The 19,190-nt window shown below is 39.1% G+C and overlaps 1 protein-coding gene across 2 annotated transcripts in view; it reads right to left on the bottom strand.

Moving 5' to 3' along the window:
- The window catches only part of LOC134675221 (uncharacterized), a 75,473-nt gene extending 69,913 nt beyond the window's left edge, over window positions 1-5,560 (bottom strand). Inside the window, exons 1-3 of one of the 2 annotated variants that reach the window (XR_010099705.1) lie at window positions 4,765-5,560; window positions 4,423-4,569; window positions 1,987-2,227 (exon numbers count right to left, since the gene is read on the bottom strand). Coding sequence is in view for 1 of the 2 variants with exons in the window: in XM_063533436.1 (XP_063389506.1) it covers window positions 2,055-2,227; window positions 4,423-4,569; window positions 4,765-5,233 (789 nt within the window). In the remaining variant the exon portion in view is untranslated. Of the gene's footprint in view, window positions 1-1,977; window positions 2,228-4,422; window positions 4,570-4,764 lie in introns of those variants that run through there. The other variant, XM_063533436.1, reaches the window with a different exon arrangement.
- Window positions 5,561-19,190: the final 13,630 nt, after the last annotated feature.

The raw sequence follows: 19,190 nt of genomic DNA, 5'->3' as shown, positions 1-19,190 counted from the left end.
AAGGAAATGGAATATTATTTTTTTAATTTGAAATAAACTATTTATTTTTATTCTGTTTGAGTTTCTTATTTCTATAGGTATTTACGATCCGTGTTGAATACATCCTCTAGATTTTTACGACTAATAAGGCCCACTTGCACCATTCCGCTAACCCGGGATTAATCAGTTAAACCGTTAACCTAATGTCAAATTGTACTGGTAACCATGGTAACGCCAGGTTTAACCGGTTAACCCCGGGTTAGTGGAATGGTGCAAGTGGGCCTAATAAATGACTAACCCAAACCCTTTTATACTTGAGAGGAGGCCTAGCTGTGCCCAGCAGAGGAATGTATATAGGCAAATTTATTTATTTATATAAATGACTATACCTAGCAGTAAGACGTATGTATCGTCACTGCGCTTGTAAAATCACTCTCTATCACTCTTTTATGGCTCCTCTACACGATGGGCCAACGCCGGGCACTCCAAGGGACGCAGCTATGCGGTAGAATGAGATAGCAATACCACTTGCTCCCTCTAAAGCATAAATGCGTCCCTTGGAGTGGCCGGCGTTGGCCCATCGTGTAGAGGAGCCATCATATTAGTGCAACAGTGACAGTGCGTTTCGATCGCTACGGAGCGTAGGCGATTGGCATTTTGGCTACGCGGCCTGGAGGCGTATATGACATTTATTTCAGTTTATAATTTTTAAAAACAAATTAAAATATTTTCTGAAAATAATTTAATTCTTAAAAGACCTATCCAACGATACGCCACACTATTGAGACAAAGCATAAAAAAAAAAGTTTTTGTATTTACCGTTTTATTTTACCGTTCTGTCGCAATGCATGATTTATGTATTATGTATCTATGCTAAATTGCATCTTTCACTTTCTAGCATTAACGATCACGGAGCAAAGCCTCGGATAGACAGACAGACAGACCTGGCGAAACTATAAGGGTTTCTAGGCGACTACGACATCCTAAAAAGTGACGAACTATGAAAGTCATGAACTAAAAAGGTGACTTCCTCAGAAAGTGTCCTCCTTAACTAACGTCCTTAGGACGTGATCTAACTCGAAAGTGACCTAAGAAAGTGACCTACTCCGCCTAAAGGCCCCCTTGTCTTCCGCCACTCGATTTGGTACTGTTTAATATAAATTAGGTACCTACATCGGGCGATATATATTAATCATAACCAGGATTGAAGTCGTCAAAAGTAAGGAATAGAAAAAACAACATTATTTTTATATTACTACTACGGTGTCCGTCACTTTCTATCCCGCGGTGTTAAAAAGTGGTAGTTATTTTATCACGTGGATACAGCCATCCATAATACCCCTGCAGCAGGCGAATTATGGATGACTGTGTCACTTTTTAACACCACGTGATTGAAAGACACGGGCACTTTTATCTCTCTGTCACGTAGACATATTGATTGATTGATTGACATACACGACCATAATATTAGTGCTGTAGGGCTAAGATGGTCGGCTCTTTATCATTTGTCTCCATACCTGTCACGTTCTAACAAATATGTAAGTGTGAAAGTGACGCATGCTATGACACGTGATAAAAATGCGACCATGATACCGCTTCTGATTGCATCCAAATCTAGACAAAAATCGACAAAAAAATAAAAATCATCCCAGGGTAATTCGCCAGTAACTGGCCACTTTTAGTACGTAACTGGCCGCTCTAAACTAAAAATGAATTATATTCACCTATAAACCGAATTGATTTTAGTGGTTTCAAGAACTGGCCAGTTGCCACCTTATACTAAAATGAATTCTATTTATAGGTGAATAGAATTCATTTTTGACCTGGGGTGTCCGGTTAGTAAAAGCGGTCAGTTACTGGCGAATTATCCTGGGATGATTTTAGTAAGTGGCCACCCTAAAATTAATAAAATTCTAAGTATTTGTAGGCGAATAGAATTCATTTTTGGTTTGGGGTGGCCCGTTACTGGCGAATCCCATTTACAATCAAACTCGAACATAAATTGACTCTTATCATACTTTATTTACAGTTCGTTTCAATAAATAAATAAGTTAATAAATAACGCCAGTGTCCGTTCAGATCTGTCCGTGGTACGCCAGTTCTTGCGCGTCCTCGATGGAGCGTTGGTAGGGCCCGTGCTCCCAGCCGGCGTGGTGATCGACGTGGTGTTCCACGTGGTGCTGGGGGTAGTGGATCACTTCGTAGTTCACGACCTTCGGCTTGGTGAACTTGAAGATGACCATGGCACCTGTGGAAGGTTAAAATTGTGGCTTGCTTGAAGGAGTAGATTTTTAGGTATTTAAATAAAAGTAAACAAAGCATTGACGTAGAATATCTAAGGACGGCCTAATGGGGCACTGAAAATGGTACTAGTCCAGCGGTGTTATAGTTCGTAGCTTCGTAACTGAGCCCGGCGGCTAATCCTATTGTCTATTGTTAAGTAAAACCGCACGTGCTACTTACCTGCAAAAAAGGGTCATAGTTATTCTATTTGGCACCTGAGCACAGGCTAGTCCAACGCTCAAAAAACCAGTGTAGTTGCGCTCTCCGATAACGCGCCTTTGTTACGCATCTCGATGACACATTTTAGACTGGTTCTGTAGCGTTCGACTCGCCGGCACTCAGTAACCGAAGTACGCAGGTTTTTATGCAGGTGGTGGTGGCACGTGGCACGAGCGGTTTTACTTAACAATAGACAATATGGATTAGCTCGGGCTCTGTTTGAAACCTACGAACTATACTCACGAATTTCAGCCAATCGTGCAGTCTAACGCAACTAGTTGCGACCAATAGCGCGCGCAAAGCGAACTCGTCAACCAATCGCGCGCGTGAAGTGAACTCATCAACCAATCGCGTTGTAGCAGTGTCACACCACTGGCCAGGCCCCTGGCATGCCTCATTATTATTGCCCGTAAAGCCAGTCCCTAGATATCTATGTCAATGAAACAAAGTCTAACCCTCAAAAAACTCCTTAACGGCCCCATTCTAACTTTAAGATACGTCACACATCTAATCCATATCGTTTCTAGATCTATTAACTGACGTGTCTTAAAGTTCGACTCCGGCAGTAATCGCAGAGTTGAGGGTAGATGAAAACATTACATGAACAAATGTACCTAAGCTAAAATCAGGTCGTTCAGTGACTGATCCAAGCGCTTTTGTATTTGGTTGGTTAACCAATAAATGTTTAAACTTCTCGAAAATGGACAAATCCTTTGTTTTCTTTTATTTAAATACCTAAAGATACAGACTATAGTTCGTTTTTTTAGCATTAGAAAGAACTTGAAAAAAGGTAAGCAATCTTGGCATGTCTTTTAATTGAAAAAAGCTTTTCGAATATCAGTAACTATTACTTATGAAAGCAGGGGCCAAATTCGACATGTACAACTGTCAGATTTCGCATCCACGTCAAATCAACAGTTGATTTTATTGCACACCGAGTGTTGATTCCATCAACGGTGGATAATAACATTTGGTACAACCAAAAGTCCACTCTAAACTAAGGGTGGTTTGGTTTGGTTTGCTTGTCACCCTAACTGTGGATTGTTAAAGTCAAATGTTGACATTGTACGTATTAAAGAACTTATGATTTTTCCCATATCAACGGGAGATCAACACGATGCGTCAAACGTCGCTTGTCGAATAGGGGTCCAGAAGAATTAATTAAATGATCGTATTAGATTCATAATTCTTGCATATTGCCGTAACTTATTTTTAAAATGTGTTTTTCAATTAAAAGACACATCAAGATTGTTTACCTTATTTCTAATACTAAAAAAAACGAACTATATAGTAGAACCGAATAATATTATGGGATCCGCGTTGCAAATTTACTAAGGGCCACTTGCACCATTCAAAACCCGGGATTACCATGGTTACCAGTACAATTTGACACTGGGTTAACTGTTTAACCCCGGGTTAGTGGGATTTTGCAAGTGGCTCTTAGTGTTTTGTTTTATCTCTTATCTCTATATCTCAAATGATTTTTCAGTATGAATCTTCTAAAAATAACTAGCATAATATTTAGTACATACAAAGTGGCCATAAAAAAACGTAATTTTTTTTTCCGGCGTATTAAAAAATTAAGTAACGTATCGTATTGGTATCTTCTTCTTCCTTGGTATATTAAAGCGAAAGAATAATTTAGAAACATTTTAATTTGGTAGGTATTAGTAATATATAGGATTTTATCACAAAAAATCGTCCCAAAAAAGTAACATTTTTAATTTATTGCTTGATTGTGATAATGATAACTGATCGATTTTTAATTGAAAGTAAAGTACTTGATTGCCTAAATTAAGTTTCATGTACCTACTATCATATTGATGATCTAAATTAAGTTTTATATGTATACAAAACTTAACTATTTTGCAGCATTGTTAATAGTAGCAGTATCAATAACCATTTACTCTAACGGTTTCGTATTTCATCAAATTGACTTACCCGACAGCACAAGGGAAATGAGACCAAGGGTGAGGGCCTTCCACGTCTTCAGGGCTATGAGGGCCAGGGCCAGGGGCACCAGGACTGAGGCCTTGAACTTCAAACCGAGGAGGAAAGGCAGCAACACCTTCTTGATGAGACCATGCTCTGGAAAAAAAGTTTTTTTTAAAGGCATTTGCAAGAAAGCTCATGCGGCAGGATTTTTTTCCATTAATTTGTTACAAGATAATCAAATCTTTGAATTTTACATATTTAAAAATGTTTTAGTCACTATAACTTTTAAGTAATACTTTAAACCAATTTTAAAGTAACACAATCAAAGAGAATGAAATAATTTCTCACTGCTCTTGATCCTCAAAGGCTTGGGCAGCTTGATTTTCTTCTTCCTGCCTTCGAACACTTCAACATCTTCTTCACCATCCAGAGGCATGTCCAGTTCTGAAGGCAAGCCAGAAAGCAGAGATCGCGGCACATATTCCGACGCTGCGCTCTTTGTGATCTCCTCAGGAACTTTCACTCTCAACATATGAGTTTGCAAAAATCCATCAATTTTGTCGACAATCGCGTACGCGTCATCCTTAGCTGCTCTAGGCTCCTCATCCAAAATGGCGGTCTTCACGATAGATAAATCTTCAGTGATCTTGATCTCATCGTCATCAGCTACTCTCGAAATCCATTCTAAAGCTCTCGGTTTCACACATTCCACTGAATACTGGCTCAGACATTCGCTGTAAATGTTTCTAACGAGTTCTGATGCTGGCTGATGGGCACTGGCGAACGCCGCGATGGAAAGAAGCACTATAACTTTCATGGTGCACTGTTTTCAATTATTTTGTGACGCGACTGATCGCCACGGGTTGGCGATACACAATGTATGCCATGGGTGTCCAGGGCTTGGTTTATATAGTAGCATTAATACGTGATGTGCGTAACGCGGGTGCTGCCTTTTGGTCCGTGGACGAAACACAATTGGCTAACCGTTGATGAACCCTATATGCATTGATTTAAAGTCGAGTAGTGGTTACTCAATTGTGTTGCATTTCAAATGTGTTTGGTAGGTGACATTGTATTGGAAAACTATCACTTTGTTGCTTAAGTACTTGAACTCTCTTTAATTAATTAAACAACTAAATTTCAGACACCTACTAAATATACCCAACCTACCTAAGTTTCTGTTATGGTATCCATTTAAAACAAATTCCAGAAATTTAGCAAATAACAGTCGTACCAAGATACGGTTTGACTATTATTACACCCCAAGCAAACTAGAATTTGGCACCCATATAGAGCTCCATTCTTTTTCTAATACTCCCTCTCATATCTTTTGAGTATTGTTCTTTTGGTGGTGGTTTGTTATATTTATTTGCGTATTTATTTTTGCGGTACTGATTGACTAGCACGTTATCTTTTCGCGGATTAGCAATAGTACATTACTACAGAGGCCGGGACGAAAGGGGTTGCCGGCCGAAGACATATAGACGGCCGAGCGAAGCGAGGCCGGATAGGTCTGAGCGCGGGCAACCCCATTTCCCGCCGAGGTATGTATAGTGCTTTTCTCAAACATGTAATGAAATAAATAAAATAAAAATTCCACGAAACCCAAGTTTTAATTATAGAAAAAACTAACAGTAAACTACACCCAAAATATAACTAACACTTATCACGCGTATGTTTTACACGAGTCGTGGATTTTTACTACCCGTATATTTTCATGTATCTTTGATTTTTTCGCCTTGTATCGGTCTGATTGTCGTTTTCGTCACATAAGTTTACATAGTCTTTCATGTTGATATCATGTTTCATATACATCGTTGCTTTATGTATGGAGTAAATAAGTATAATTTCCACAGTGTTGACGATTTTGTACTTACTTTCATTTCTTTAAAATATGCCACAAAACTGTTTCTAATAAACTTTAAGCCATTTTTCTTAGTTTCTCAAATAATAAAATTGCCATAAGCAGCCATATACATACCTACTTCGTCTTTGACTTGGCGGCAGAGGCAATAAGTTATTTAAAATCAATTCTGCTTACGCTGCCAATTCCAACTCCTACGATTACAATTAATATTAATTTCATTATTTTGTCGGAACTCATATTAAAGTAAAAAAATCAACAACGCACCATAAATCCAATAAAACAGAAATACAGAATGAAAAATTTTCAACTTTGCCTCCATAACAATTTAAAAAAAATAACTAAGCGTGTTTGAGTAGACCCTTTTACCGCTAAGGTTTATATGAAATACTAGCTGTTGCCCGCGACTTCGTCCGCGTGGAATCTTATCTTCAACATTTTACATCTTTAGTAGGTACCTATAATTTTCATATCCAAGCAATGTTGAAATTAAGAACCTTTCCTTTAGGCAAGTTGTATGAAGTTTTAAGTCAAGTGGATTTTGATGTTGGTTGCTGAAATTACTTTTCTTGTATTCTCATAATAGGTACTTACCTATGCCCTTATACAAAGATTCAAGTTCCGCATTCCGCACTCACAAAATATCTGATCTCCGTACAAACTTTCAACCCCTTTCTCACTACCTTGGGGGATGATTTTCAAAAATGCTTGAATTAGTTTTCATGTTTTTTAATTTATTACCTTTTTTTCCAAAAAGTTAAAGTTCCTAGCTTAAAATTAAATTTACACCCCAAGACGAATTTTCATCCCCTAATTAGCCCCCTTAGGGATTGAATTTCCAAAAACGTTGCAATTACTTTTTTTTGTAATCGGCTATTATGTCTTTCTAAGAAGTTTCAAAGCATTTGTAATGGATTTAAACTTTCAACCCCTTTTTAACCCTGTTAGGGGATGAATTTTAAAAAACGCTGAAATTGCTTTTCCTGTCTTCTAATAATATCCCTAAATACAAAGATTCAAGTCCCACACTCGAAAAAATGTTTGATATCCATACAAACTTTCAACCCCTTTTTCACCACCTTGGGGATGAATTTTCTAAAACGTTGAAATTAGTTTTCTTGTAGTTGAATTTGATACTTTTTTACAAAGTTTCAAGTTCCTAACTTAAAATAAAATTTGCACCCGAAGACGAACTTTCATCCCCTTTTTAACCCCCTTAGGGGTTGAATTTCCAAAAACGTTGCAATCACTTTTTTTCTAATTGGCTATTATGCCTTTCTACGAAGTTTCAAAGCATTTGTAATGGATTAAAATTTTTTCAACCCCTTTTTAACCCTGTTAGGGGATGAATTTTACAAAACGCTGAAATTACTTTTCCTTTCTTCTAATAATATCCCTAAATACAAAGATTCAAGTCCACCACTTGAAATTTTTTTTGATATCCATACAAACTTTCAACCCCTTTTTCACCACCTTAGGGGATGAATTTTCAAAAACGCTGAAATTAGTTTTCTTGTATTTTATTAATATATCTTTTTACGAAGTTTCAAATTCCTAGCTTAAAAGAAAACTTTAACCCCATACAAACTTTCATCCCCTTTTTAACCCCCTTAGGGGCTGAATTTTGAAAAATCCTTTCTTAGTGGATCCCTAGACCTTATAAGGAATCTAGTTGCCAAATTTGGACCTTCTAGTCCCAGTGGTTTGGGCTGTGCGTTGATTTAAGTCAGTCAGTCAGTCAGTCAGTCAGGTCTTTCACGTTTATATATATAGATTTTAAATATTTTAATTTGTGTAGTTAAAATTATAGAATTTGGCTAATAATAGTAATAATGTATTATATTTTATTATGTTCATGTTGATTTTATACAAATAAAACTGCAAATTATAGCAAACATTGTTTTTTGTTTTTTTTATAGGCGTAGTGGCAGAGTGTCATTACGAACCATAAAGCAAATACTGCCTCTAGTTTTTTTTAATGGCTGAATGCCACGATGCTGTGGCACAAATATCTGTGAAATGGAAATTAAAAAAGAGGACTTTGCCGGCCTAGGCCTGCAAGATTTGTATGAAATTCCATTATCTACCTCTTGTCCTAGCCGCACCTGAAACGTCATACTTCGCAGCCTATTATAAGGAACATAACCTCAATATTCCATTGCATGTTTGAGAAAAGTAATATTTTGGTTTTGATTAATATGGATTTCCGCAAAGTAACTCCTGATTCTATCCACTAGTGGGTTAGGTTTTTGATGATAGGTCAGTAGGTACGTCAGTCAGAAAAACCCCGATTCTTAGATGTTTGTATCTTAACAACCGGTTGAGCTATATTCATGAAATTTGAGGTTCTAGAGTTAACCTTAAGGGTCTTAATAAATGAACTAAATTTCATATGTTTATGCTTAATAGATTCTGAGTTACGCAGGGGTTAATAGTGGCTCCAAATGGCTTGTTCTTTTTTATTTATTGAACTTGGCTTGACACGCTACCGCGTGTGTAATGTCATGCTTGCTTTCCTTCATTCTTATCGAGTTGCACCAGAGATAGCATTCGGCCCGACAGTGTGTTGACGCTTTTAAGATTTGGCTTGGCGCTGACTTCTTATACTCGTACAGTCGCCATCAGATATATCAGAGCGGCCGAGGTGTTTACAATATCTGAACACGCACTCTAACGCCATGACAATAGAGGCGTGCTCAGATATTTGTGAGCACTTTGGCCGCTCCGACATTTTTGATGGCGACTGTAGTACATGTCAGATGCTAGCGCATACAAAAGGGATACTATCATAATTGTACAAAAAAAAAATGCTAAAATGTTAACAGAAACCCATGCCCAGGGTTACGGGTGAAGACCACAACGGCTGCGAAGGCGGAGATGGAATCCATCAGAACGGTGGAGCAGGCGAAGTGGCAAAGCCCAACAGTGAGCCAACTCTAAATAATAGGGTGCAAGGGTCATGTTGGAGTTGCAACACCAGGCACGGTGGTGCAAAAGAGTAGGTGGCGGAAGAAACCTTTAAGGTTCAACGGCAGCGCTCATAGTCCTAGTAAGCTGGACTAGTGTCTTGGCGTCAGGTGGCAACCGGCCGTAAAAAAGTCATAGCCACTAAATTCTCCTCGTCCACAATATGAAAATGAGCATAAAAAGGAAGAGTATAAAAGCTAGGGCGTCCCCCTTAAGCGACGATCAAGGCATTCAAAAGGCTAGGGCGTACCCCTTAAGCGACGGTCGAAGCAGCACATGCACTCACTTGCGATTTGCGACATGGAACTTAGGTTCCTTGACGGGCAGATGCGCGGAACTTGCCGATACTCTGCACAAAAGACAGATAGATGCATGCTGTTTGCAGGAGACTAAGTGGAAGGGTGCCAAATCCAGGGTTATAGGCAACGGGTTCAAACTTATTTACAGCGGGATTATATCTGGTAAAAACGGCGTGGGGATCGTGCTTTCCGAAAATCTAACTAACAGGCTGATAAATGTCGAGAGGACTAGCGACAGACTCATTACAACAAAAATTGCGCTAGATAACCAACCGTGTTTGAACATCATATCGGCATATGCGCCACAAACCGGGACGACAAATAATGAAAAAGAGGCATTCTGGGATGAACTAAATGCATTAGTGCGGAGCATCCCACCTGAAGAGACCATACACATCGGTGGAGACCTAAATGGCCATGTAGGCGCAAGTAACATTAACGCAGAAAGGTGGCACGGCGGTTTCGGCTATGGTACGCAAAACAGTGATGGAGGCACTATTGTCGAATTCGCTTCTAGCAGCGACATGGCAATAATTAACACGTTCTTCAAGAAGAGGGCGGTGCATCAAATCACATACCAAAGCGGAGGCCACTCTACCCAAATCGATTACTTCATGGCAAGACGGACACATTTAGGCAACTATAAAGACTGCAAAGTCATTCCAGGAGAACAGCTCACCACTCAACACAGATTACTGGTCGCGGTTTATAAGCTCCCTAGACCTATTAAGATTTGTAGAAAACTGACACCTAAAATAAAATGGAAATCACTAAGTCAGCCGGTCGGTCAATCTTTTATACAAGAACTAAAGGATCATCTCAGTTCCACAGATGCCACAAACATGACACCAAATGAAATGTGGGAGAACTTTGAAGGAGTCTGTATAGCCAAGGCTGAGCAACACCTAGGTCGTACAAGATGCAAGAAGGGCCCGAATAAGGAAACAGTTTGGTGGAACGCCGAAGTGAAAGAGGCTGTATCACGTAAGAGAGAGCTATTCAAAGCATGGCAACATACAAAAGACCAAACAGACTTCGAGAAGTATAAACAACAGAAAAAGTTGACCAAGAAACTAAGTAGTTGCGATCGCAATGGCGCAATCGAGCCAAGAATTTTATAACGATTTAGAATCTGCAAAATCTGAATTAGACATACACAAAATTGCTAAAACTCGGCACAATAACACTAAAGATATAAGAACAGTTAAATATATAAATGACCAAAATTCGAAACTTTTAACGCAAGATAGAGACATAAACAGTAGATGGACCGAGTACTATAAATATTTATTAAATATATCACATTCCAGAAATAGAAATTACACACAACCTGACCCAGTGCTAGGCCCAATCCCTGATATAACTCTAGAAGAAATAAGGAAAGCCATAAGACAAATGAAGAACAACAGGTCACCAGGGCCAGACGAAATACCAACGGAGGTCTGGAAGCGTCTGGACATTGAGGGTCAGGCTTGGCTACATCAATTATTAAATAAGCTCATTCAAGGACAACCAATGCCCATCGCGTGGCGAAACAGTCACCTGATACCGTTCTACAAGGGCAAAGGAGACGTAAGAGATTGTACTAACTACAGAGCTATAAAATTGATGCCACACACATTAAAAATCTGGGAGCGGGTAATTAATAACAGACTACAGCACCTCATAAATCTCATGCCAAACCAATGTGGCTTCGTGCCCGGAAGAGGTACATCAGATGCAATTCAAACTGTACGTATTCTGCTGGAAAAGGTAAAAGCAAACAAGCGAAACATGCATATGATATTCATAGACTTGGAAAAAGCGTTTGATCATGTCCCCCGAGATCTCATATGGGAATCACTCAGGCAGCAAAAAGTACCAGAATACTACATTTACCTGATACAGGACATGTACGACGCGATCACCACCCAAGTTGTTAACCCAGCAGGTAAAGGCGACAGGTTTGAAATAGAAGTAGGAGTTCATCAAGGTTCTACACTGAGCCCAATACTCTTCAATACTACTATGGATTACTTGACGATACACTGTCAAAAGCCGCTACCGTGGAACCTACTTTATGCAGATGATGTGGTTTTAATTTCGGACAACGTCGACCACCTACAACAAGACCTAAATACCTGGGTAGAAGCGCTTGAAGCCAACGGTTTGAAGATAAGTAGGAAGAAAACCGAACATATGTCCTGTATCTTTGACGGTTTAACAGACCCTAAAACTATCAACATCTCGATAGGAGACACGCCAATACCCAGAGTGTCGGAATTTAAATATTTAGGTTCGATAGTGTCCAACGACGGCAAAATTGATAGGGATGTTACTCACCGGACCACTACGGGCTGGATGAAATGGAGACAGCTCACAGGAGTCATGTGCGATAAGAAAATGCCGCTCAAGACCAAAGGAATACTGTACAAAACAGCAATAAGACCCGCGGTTTTGTACGGATCGGAGTGCTGGGCTACAAACAAAAGTCACCTTAATAAGCTACACACTACCGAAATGCGTATGCTACGATGGTCAGCTGGCGTCACACTCCTAGGTAGGATCCGGAATGAGTACATTAGGGGAAGTTTTGGAGTCGCGCCAATAATCGACAAAGCCAAAGAAAAACGCCTTAGATGGTACGTGCACGTCCAAAGACGCGAAGAAGACCACCCGGTAAAACTGGCCTTGAACCTGCCTGTAACCCAGCCACGCGGCCATGGAAGACCACCCTCCACTTGGCTGACGACGGTCGAGAAAGACCTCAAAGAAGCTCAAATCGACACCAACGCCGCACGGAATCGTGCTCAGTGGAGGATGCGGACGAGGAGGGCCGACCCCAAGTAAATGGGACTACCGGTCTAGGGGAAAGAAGAAGAAAATGTTAACAGAATGGTGGTCGCTTTCAAATGAAAGAAGCGCCTGGCGTCCGTTGGCTCGTTGGGTGGACGACATCCGGAAAATTGCGGGTCACTTCTGGATGAGATTAGCTCGGGACCGGGACAAGTGGCGTACTAGAAGAGAGGTCTATGCTCAGCAGCAGTGGTCGATAAAGGGCTGATATGATGATGATGATCATAATTTTTTTTTTTCGAATAAAATTTATTGAATCGAGATAAATGTTGTATAAAAACTTATAAACTAAAATTATAGTAAATTGATAAAAATAAAACCAAAACTACAATAAAAAATCGCCCCTCGGCAGGGTACCGTAGACTCTGGCAGCATTACCTCGCTGAATTGCAATGCTTATGCGTTGAGCGAGGAAGCTGCCAGCCCATCATAATTGTATGTATCCTTTCTGAAGTAGGTTTTCTTTTTTTAATCGACTTCCAAATGTCGTAAGTTTTTATTTATGTTTGCTATTTATCTCTCCATATCTCCGTCATTACTGGACCGATTTAAAAAAATCTTTTTTTGAGTTTATTTTCGTACGTATATGGTGGGATCCATGAGGCATCGAGGGAACTCCTCAAATGTTAAAGGCATACATATAGTGAATTTTGTGTTTTTATCAACAAAACAAGCATAATGTATACATTCAAAAAAGGGACATTTGATGAAGTGGAACTGCTGATGATGATCAGAACGGAACTCTTCAACGACGCATGGTTCACGTTTGGCGATTTATCCTCTTCGTTATCCACCCAGTCACATGATTGATATTTTTCAGTGACCTCTATTATTATGATAAAATAAGGGTGACAGCTGGCAACTACTCGAGCTTGACAAAAATGTGGCTTAAAGGGGCCCACTGATTAACAGTCCGCCGGACGGTATCGTCAAAACTTTGTTCTAACTGACAGGCCGATACCGTCCGGCGGACTGTTAATCAGTGGGCCTCTTAAAACCTTACTTGCTTAACAAACCACGATATATCCTAGATTAATTTGTAAAAGGAACACCACCATAACTTGTAAAAGGGGCCGTTACCATCAGAAGAAAGTGATACTACATTGCGTTCGCATTCCTTACGTAATAGAGGGCATTTTTCATTGGGATTCCAATCATGGCCCCAAGAGAAAGATGTCCAGCAAAACGGATGCTTGTGTGCGTGACTGGGGTGCTAAATCCTTAGTACACTCGCCATCAGATATATCGGAGCGGCTAAGGCTCTCATAAATATTTGGACACGCCTTTATTGTCAACGAGCTATAGCGCGTGTTCAGCTATTTTTGTGCATCTCGGTCGACCCGATGTATCTGACGGCGACTGAACCAAGTTGTAGGGTACTGCTGAGCCGTTGGTTCGTATTGTGAGAGGGGTAAGGGTGGAAATGCGATGGTTGTGATGTTGTGTGAAATTGAATACTGTCACTGGTGGAGTACAAAACGGAGCGATTAATTCTTTGATTGACTGTTGACTGTCAAGTTCAGAGTTAGCACTGTCGTTAATTTAATATGTGCCGGATTCGAACGTTAAGATACGTCAATTAAATCTAAACTGCAAAACGTAATTCAAGACCAAAAAAAGTGAGACAATGTTGCTACTGCAATAATTTGTTTGTAATATAATAAATTCCTTTTGATAAGTAAATAAATATTACAAAAAAAAATAGTTTTATATCAAAGTGGGAAAATAATTATGCAACAACCCAATACTACTTCATGTATGTATATTAAAATAAAAATATAAAAAGCACGAGTAATAGTAAAATTTAACTTGTGATTAATTTTTTTAATAATTGTATGATGTCAAATTGTAAATATAGAATTTTCTAACACTAAATAACATCATAGCATATTGTAATTATCTTTATTTTATTTTATACATAACTACAACGCTTTATAACTGTTTTCAGAGGGTGCCTAGCCAACCTGCCAAATGTTAACGCAACGTAGCGTAGCGTACCTAGTCATCTAGCTCTCTCTATCACTCTTCTACAGGATGTCCCAGAATTACCACGTCCCAGTGACTTCGGAGGTAGGTCACCAGCCTAACATGACCTCAGTAAAAGTTGCACGGTTTTCGAAATTACCGAAAAAAAAATGATATTTTCCCTTTGTTTTAAACTTTTTAGTGCCAGCATCGATTTGAAAAGCTCTTAAAAATCGTGAATCATCTGGTTATTTGGGGTCCCCAAACGTCAACGTGTGTACCTTTTAATTTTCAAAAGGTACATTTATTTAACATATTTATAAAATTTCAGGATTTCGAGCTTTATCCTAAGTATCAGTGGCGGCGCGTCAAACATAGGCAATCCGGGGCTAATTTGGCTTACATATTTTCTTTACAACTCTGCTCAAACGTCCAAAAACATGCAAGCCAGTCGGAATCGGCTTTTATGGACGCGCCGCCACTGCTAAGTATTTCAATTGTCCTATAAGTTGGAGGCAGGGCTAGAAGAAGATCGCCAATGAGATGGACCGACCAAATCAAAGCCAGTGTGTCACAGCAAGCTTGAATGCTCACGGAAAGCAGCTCTACGGGAGGAATGGCGATGTATCGTTAAATGAGTCACTCAGAAATTTTAAGTACATAATGGCCATGACCACAATAAATAATGTAACGAAGAAGAAGATTAGTTGTGGGATAAAGATAGCATCTAAAGCAGGCCGCTGACGAGCCTTCCAAATGGATGCCGTTACAATAAATTCATCCAAATGGAAGGCATCCTTATATTAAACATTGTACGTTTTTGACATTCACGGACCGATTTTGGATTGCAGCCACGCTATTTGGACTGTTGGAAGGCTCGTCAGTGGCCACCTTAATGATAAAAGAACTGGGAGAGTCCTTTAAAAAGCGTTTCGAAACTGCATTGGAAGTGTGATATCCTACCCATACTGCGCTATTCAGGGCGATTTCGCTCCGCTCGCCCGTAGAATATTAAAACGCACGGACTGATGATCGGAATCAATTTAAATCAATTATCCGTGAATATTAATGGATCGTCAATATAGTGACTGGTTTTTACAATTTTATAAACTTTTTTATTGTTTTACTTAAAGCGGTAGGTATGCAGACGGGACTGATCAAATCGGTCGATTTGATCAGAAATAAAATTGGCGTCGATCTCTTATTTAATCACCAATTTTAGATTTATGGTGATACGAGTATTAGACCCCACTAAATTGAAAAAATGCCCCAAAACGAAAATACTGGCCTCACAAATTGGTATTCTTGCGTCTGCACCTCATTTTATCTTTATCGGTCATATCGGTAATATCGGTCATTATCGACTGTTGAATTCAGCGACCTAAATTTAGCGTCCGCACGTCCTGATTCGATCAGGCAATTTAATCAGATTGGCGAAAAATTTACTAGTCTGGATACGCCTTAACACATAACACAAATTGACACGCGTATTCGGGAAACGAGATAATCACAAGATCTAGAAACGATGTAGAGATCAACTAGATTTACATTAGATATCGACTAGATGTGACTTTGATATCTAAGTCATAACTTTCAAGAGGGCCTCCAGAATCGCGGAAACGTCAAATTTGACATATCTATCTTACAAATATCTTTAAATTATCCATATCGTAACTTGTTGAGGTCTAGTAGAGATCTAATACATTTTCAGAATCGAGCCGTGAGTCGCGTAACTTCAAACTCGGGTAAATCCATCTGTCAGAATATGCGATTCTGGTATTAAATGTAAGTATTAATAAAAGGTAATAGGGTAGATATTTGCTGAGAGGGTCGAATGGATTTACCCGAGTTTGAAGTTAAGCGACACAAATATTTGTTCCCGAGTTAAGGATGACTCGCGCTAGACCGGGCCGGGGCCGGATCAGCCGTTATTGAAAACGACATGTCGGACTCCTCGGCCCGGGCACGGCGCGGTCTAGCGTGAGCCATCCTTTATTGATCATTTACTTAAAACTGTGCTATAAAGAGCGTACTCCCATTTTAAATGCCGGCAACGCGCTTGCAACCCTTCTGGTGTTGCGGGTGTCCATGGGGGCGGTAATCGCTTACCACCAGGAGATCCGTCTGCTCGTTTGCCTCCTATTTCATAAAAAAAAGACGATATAAATATATCGTTGTTTAGTGCCTAGCACAAATATTATTGAGCTTGTGGGACAAGGTTGGTTTGTGTATAATTGTCTTAAGGGACACAGATTCCCAGATTACCAGTTCGCCGGACGATATCAGCCTGTCAGTTGTTCGGGATTGTCACCTTTTGCGTTTAACTGACAGGCCGATATCGTCCGGCGGACTGGTAATCAGTGGGCCCCTTTATAATATTTACATAATTATTTATATTATTGTAAACCAACGATGGACGTTCTATCCCCTAGATACCTAGTGCTATTTTTATTTGTCGGAGGGTTTCAAATTTTGAATAGGTAATTGTGACGTCCTACGGGACGGGTAAAGGGAGCTTATGGGTTGGCGCTTACGCTATTATTAACGTATCTCCAATACCTACTATTGTTTCTAGGTTTAGCTAATACTTCTTTTAAATCTCGCCGTCATGTACATTTATTTTATCTTATTTTGACTACCATTTCATTTATGTATCTCTCAGTTACTTAAAGGTTAGCTGGAAGAGATCCCTTAAGGGGATAAGTTCGCCTTCGTACACATTTACTGTATTCTTTCTGTGTTATGTATATACTTGTTTTGTGCAATAAAGTGTAATAAAGTTATTACTTTATAGTATTCTACTACTACTATTATTGCGGTGCACTGCGACGTAAGCGCCAGTCACCATAAGGGAGACCTCTTCCGTGGAACGTCATCATCATCATCATCATCTCAGCCATAAGACGTCCACTGCTGAACATAGGCCTCCTTGGACCTCCATTCGTACCGGTTGGAAGCGATCCGCATCCAGCGTCTTCCGGCGGCCTTAACAAGGTCGTCTGTCCATCTTGTGGGTGGACGTCCTACGCTACGCTTGCTAGTCCGTGGAACGTCACAATTAATTATTTAATTTCTATAGCCAGGACCTCAGCAAGTGAAAGCAGAATACGTTATGCACAACGTAAATTAAAACTAATGGCAGCACGTGACTACATTGTTTTACGGCTAAAGGATGTGCATGATTTATTGTCGCCATATAAGTACCTGTATGGCCTACATATAAAAAATTATGAATGAACTACTTATGTACCGTCAATTCGGGTTACTTTGACACAATTGAGGGTAACTTTGACCCAATGGAGTGTAACTTTGACCCTATGGAGGGTAACTTTGACCCTGTTGAGTGTAACTTTGACCCAATTGAGGGTCGCTTTGACCCATATGAAACCCTCATTTAAAGACTAGAGTCTAATAAAAAACAAAAACGTCAAAAGTTAGTTCAAAACAACCTCATGGCATATTTCCATAATTATTAGTGCAATAATACATATAACCTGGACAGAGTAAACTTGGCCAAAGACCTCCGATCTGAATCCCTTAGTTTTCCTAATTTTTCCTAATTTTTTTTGTAGCTTAAATCATATTAAGAACAACGGCTTTAAGCGATATAGTATCCCATATTTACTTTGAAGTTCACTGTCTTCGAGATATTTGGGATAAAGTTGAACAACAAAAAAAAACCATTAATAAACAATCCATTATATCGCCAATAAATAAGTACCTACTTATTTTGCGAAGCTAATGACAATTGTCATAAGAAACACGACAATTTTATTGTCACGAAATTTTGACAAGAATGACAGAAGTCATTTCCTGTCAAAAATTACAGAAAGTCTCAAATCTTCAAACAAACAAATCTTTAAATCTTGTGACAGTTGTCATCATCATCATCATAAACTTCGCAAGAGAAATACCTTATTTTGCCGAAATACCTAATAAAGTTTTTTTTAATAATACAATGATGGCCCAGAAGGACATTTAAAAAAAAAATTATACGTGACCAGTGTTCATCATTATAAGCAGGCACGTCTCTACAAAGAGTTTTTAATAGAGTAGTTTTGAAGAGCGGGTGTAGAAAATGGAGAGTGATGTATTCAATAAAAAAAAACCTCGTTCTACCACAGATAAAATCAAGTAACTACATTCATTTTGTAACTTATTAAAGAGGCTAGCTTTAGTAAAAAAATTTGGAGTTGTCGCTGACGTGAAAGTAATATTTTTTTTTTTAACTATCTGTATGTTTTTTTCTTTTTTGTATGCACATTATACGTGACGTACCTTAAAATCGGCTGGCCAGAAATAATAATATTGAAAAAAGATCATATTTCGTTTTTTATTTTTTATTTTTAAACTATAAACGTTTGGCAGCTCAAATTTTTCATAGTTACCAATACAAAGCCACATCATCGAAAAAAACCGGCCATGTGCGAGTCGGACTCGCGTTTCTAGGGTTCCGTACATAAATCCGACTCACGCTTGACTGCACATGTCTAATAAGTTTTCCTGTCATCTATAGGTAAAGAACTATATTGTGTATTTTTTTATAATTTTAGACCCAGTACTTCCGGAGATAAAGGGCGAGGGGATGGTAATTTTTTGCCTTTTTTTTAAATAACTTCGGACCTATGTATTTTAAAATTCAAAAAAAAAACATGACCATCTTTGGGTCACTAATTTACATAATTATGCGTACCAAATTTCAACTTAATTGGTCCAGTAGTTCCCGAGAAAATAGGCTGCGACAGACGGACAGACAGACAGACGCACGAGTGATCCTATAAGGGTTCCGTTTTTTCCTTTTGAGGTACGGAACCCTAAAAATTATAAGCTAAAATTCGCTAGGG

This window comes from Cydia fagiglandana, chromosome 21 (assembly GCF_963556715.1).
Source record: "Cydia fagiglandana chromosome 21, ilCydFagi1.1, whole genome shotgun sequence".
Classification (NCBI taxonomy): Eukaryota; Metazoa; Arthropoda; class Insecta; order Lepidoptera; family Tortricidae; genus Cydia; species Cydia fagiglandana.
The sequence above is the reverse complement of the archived record's forward strand: the minus strand, read 5'-3'. Positions and strand labels throughout refer to the sequence as shown.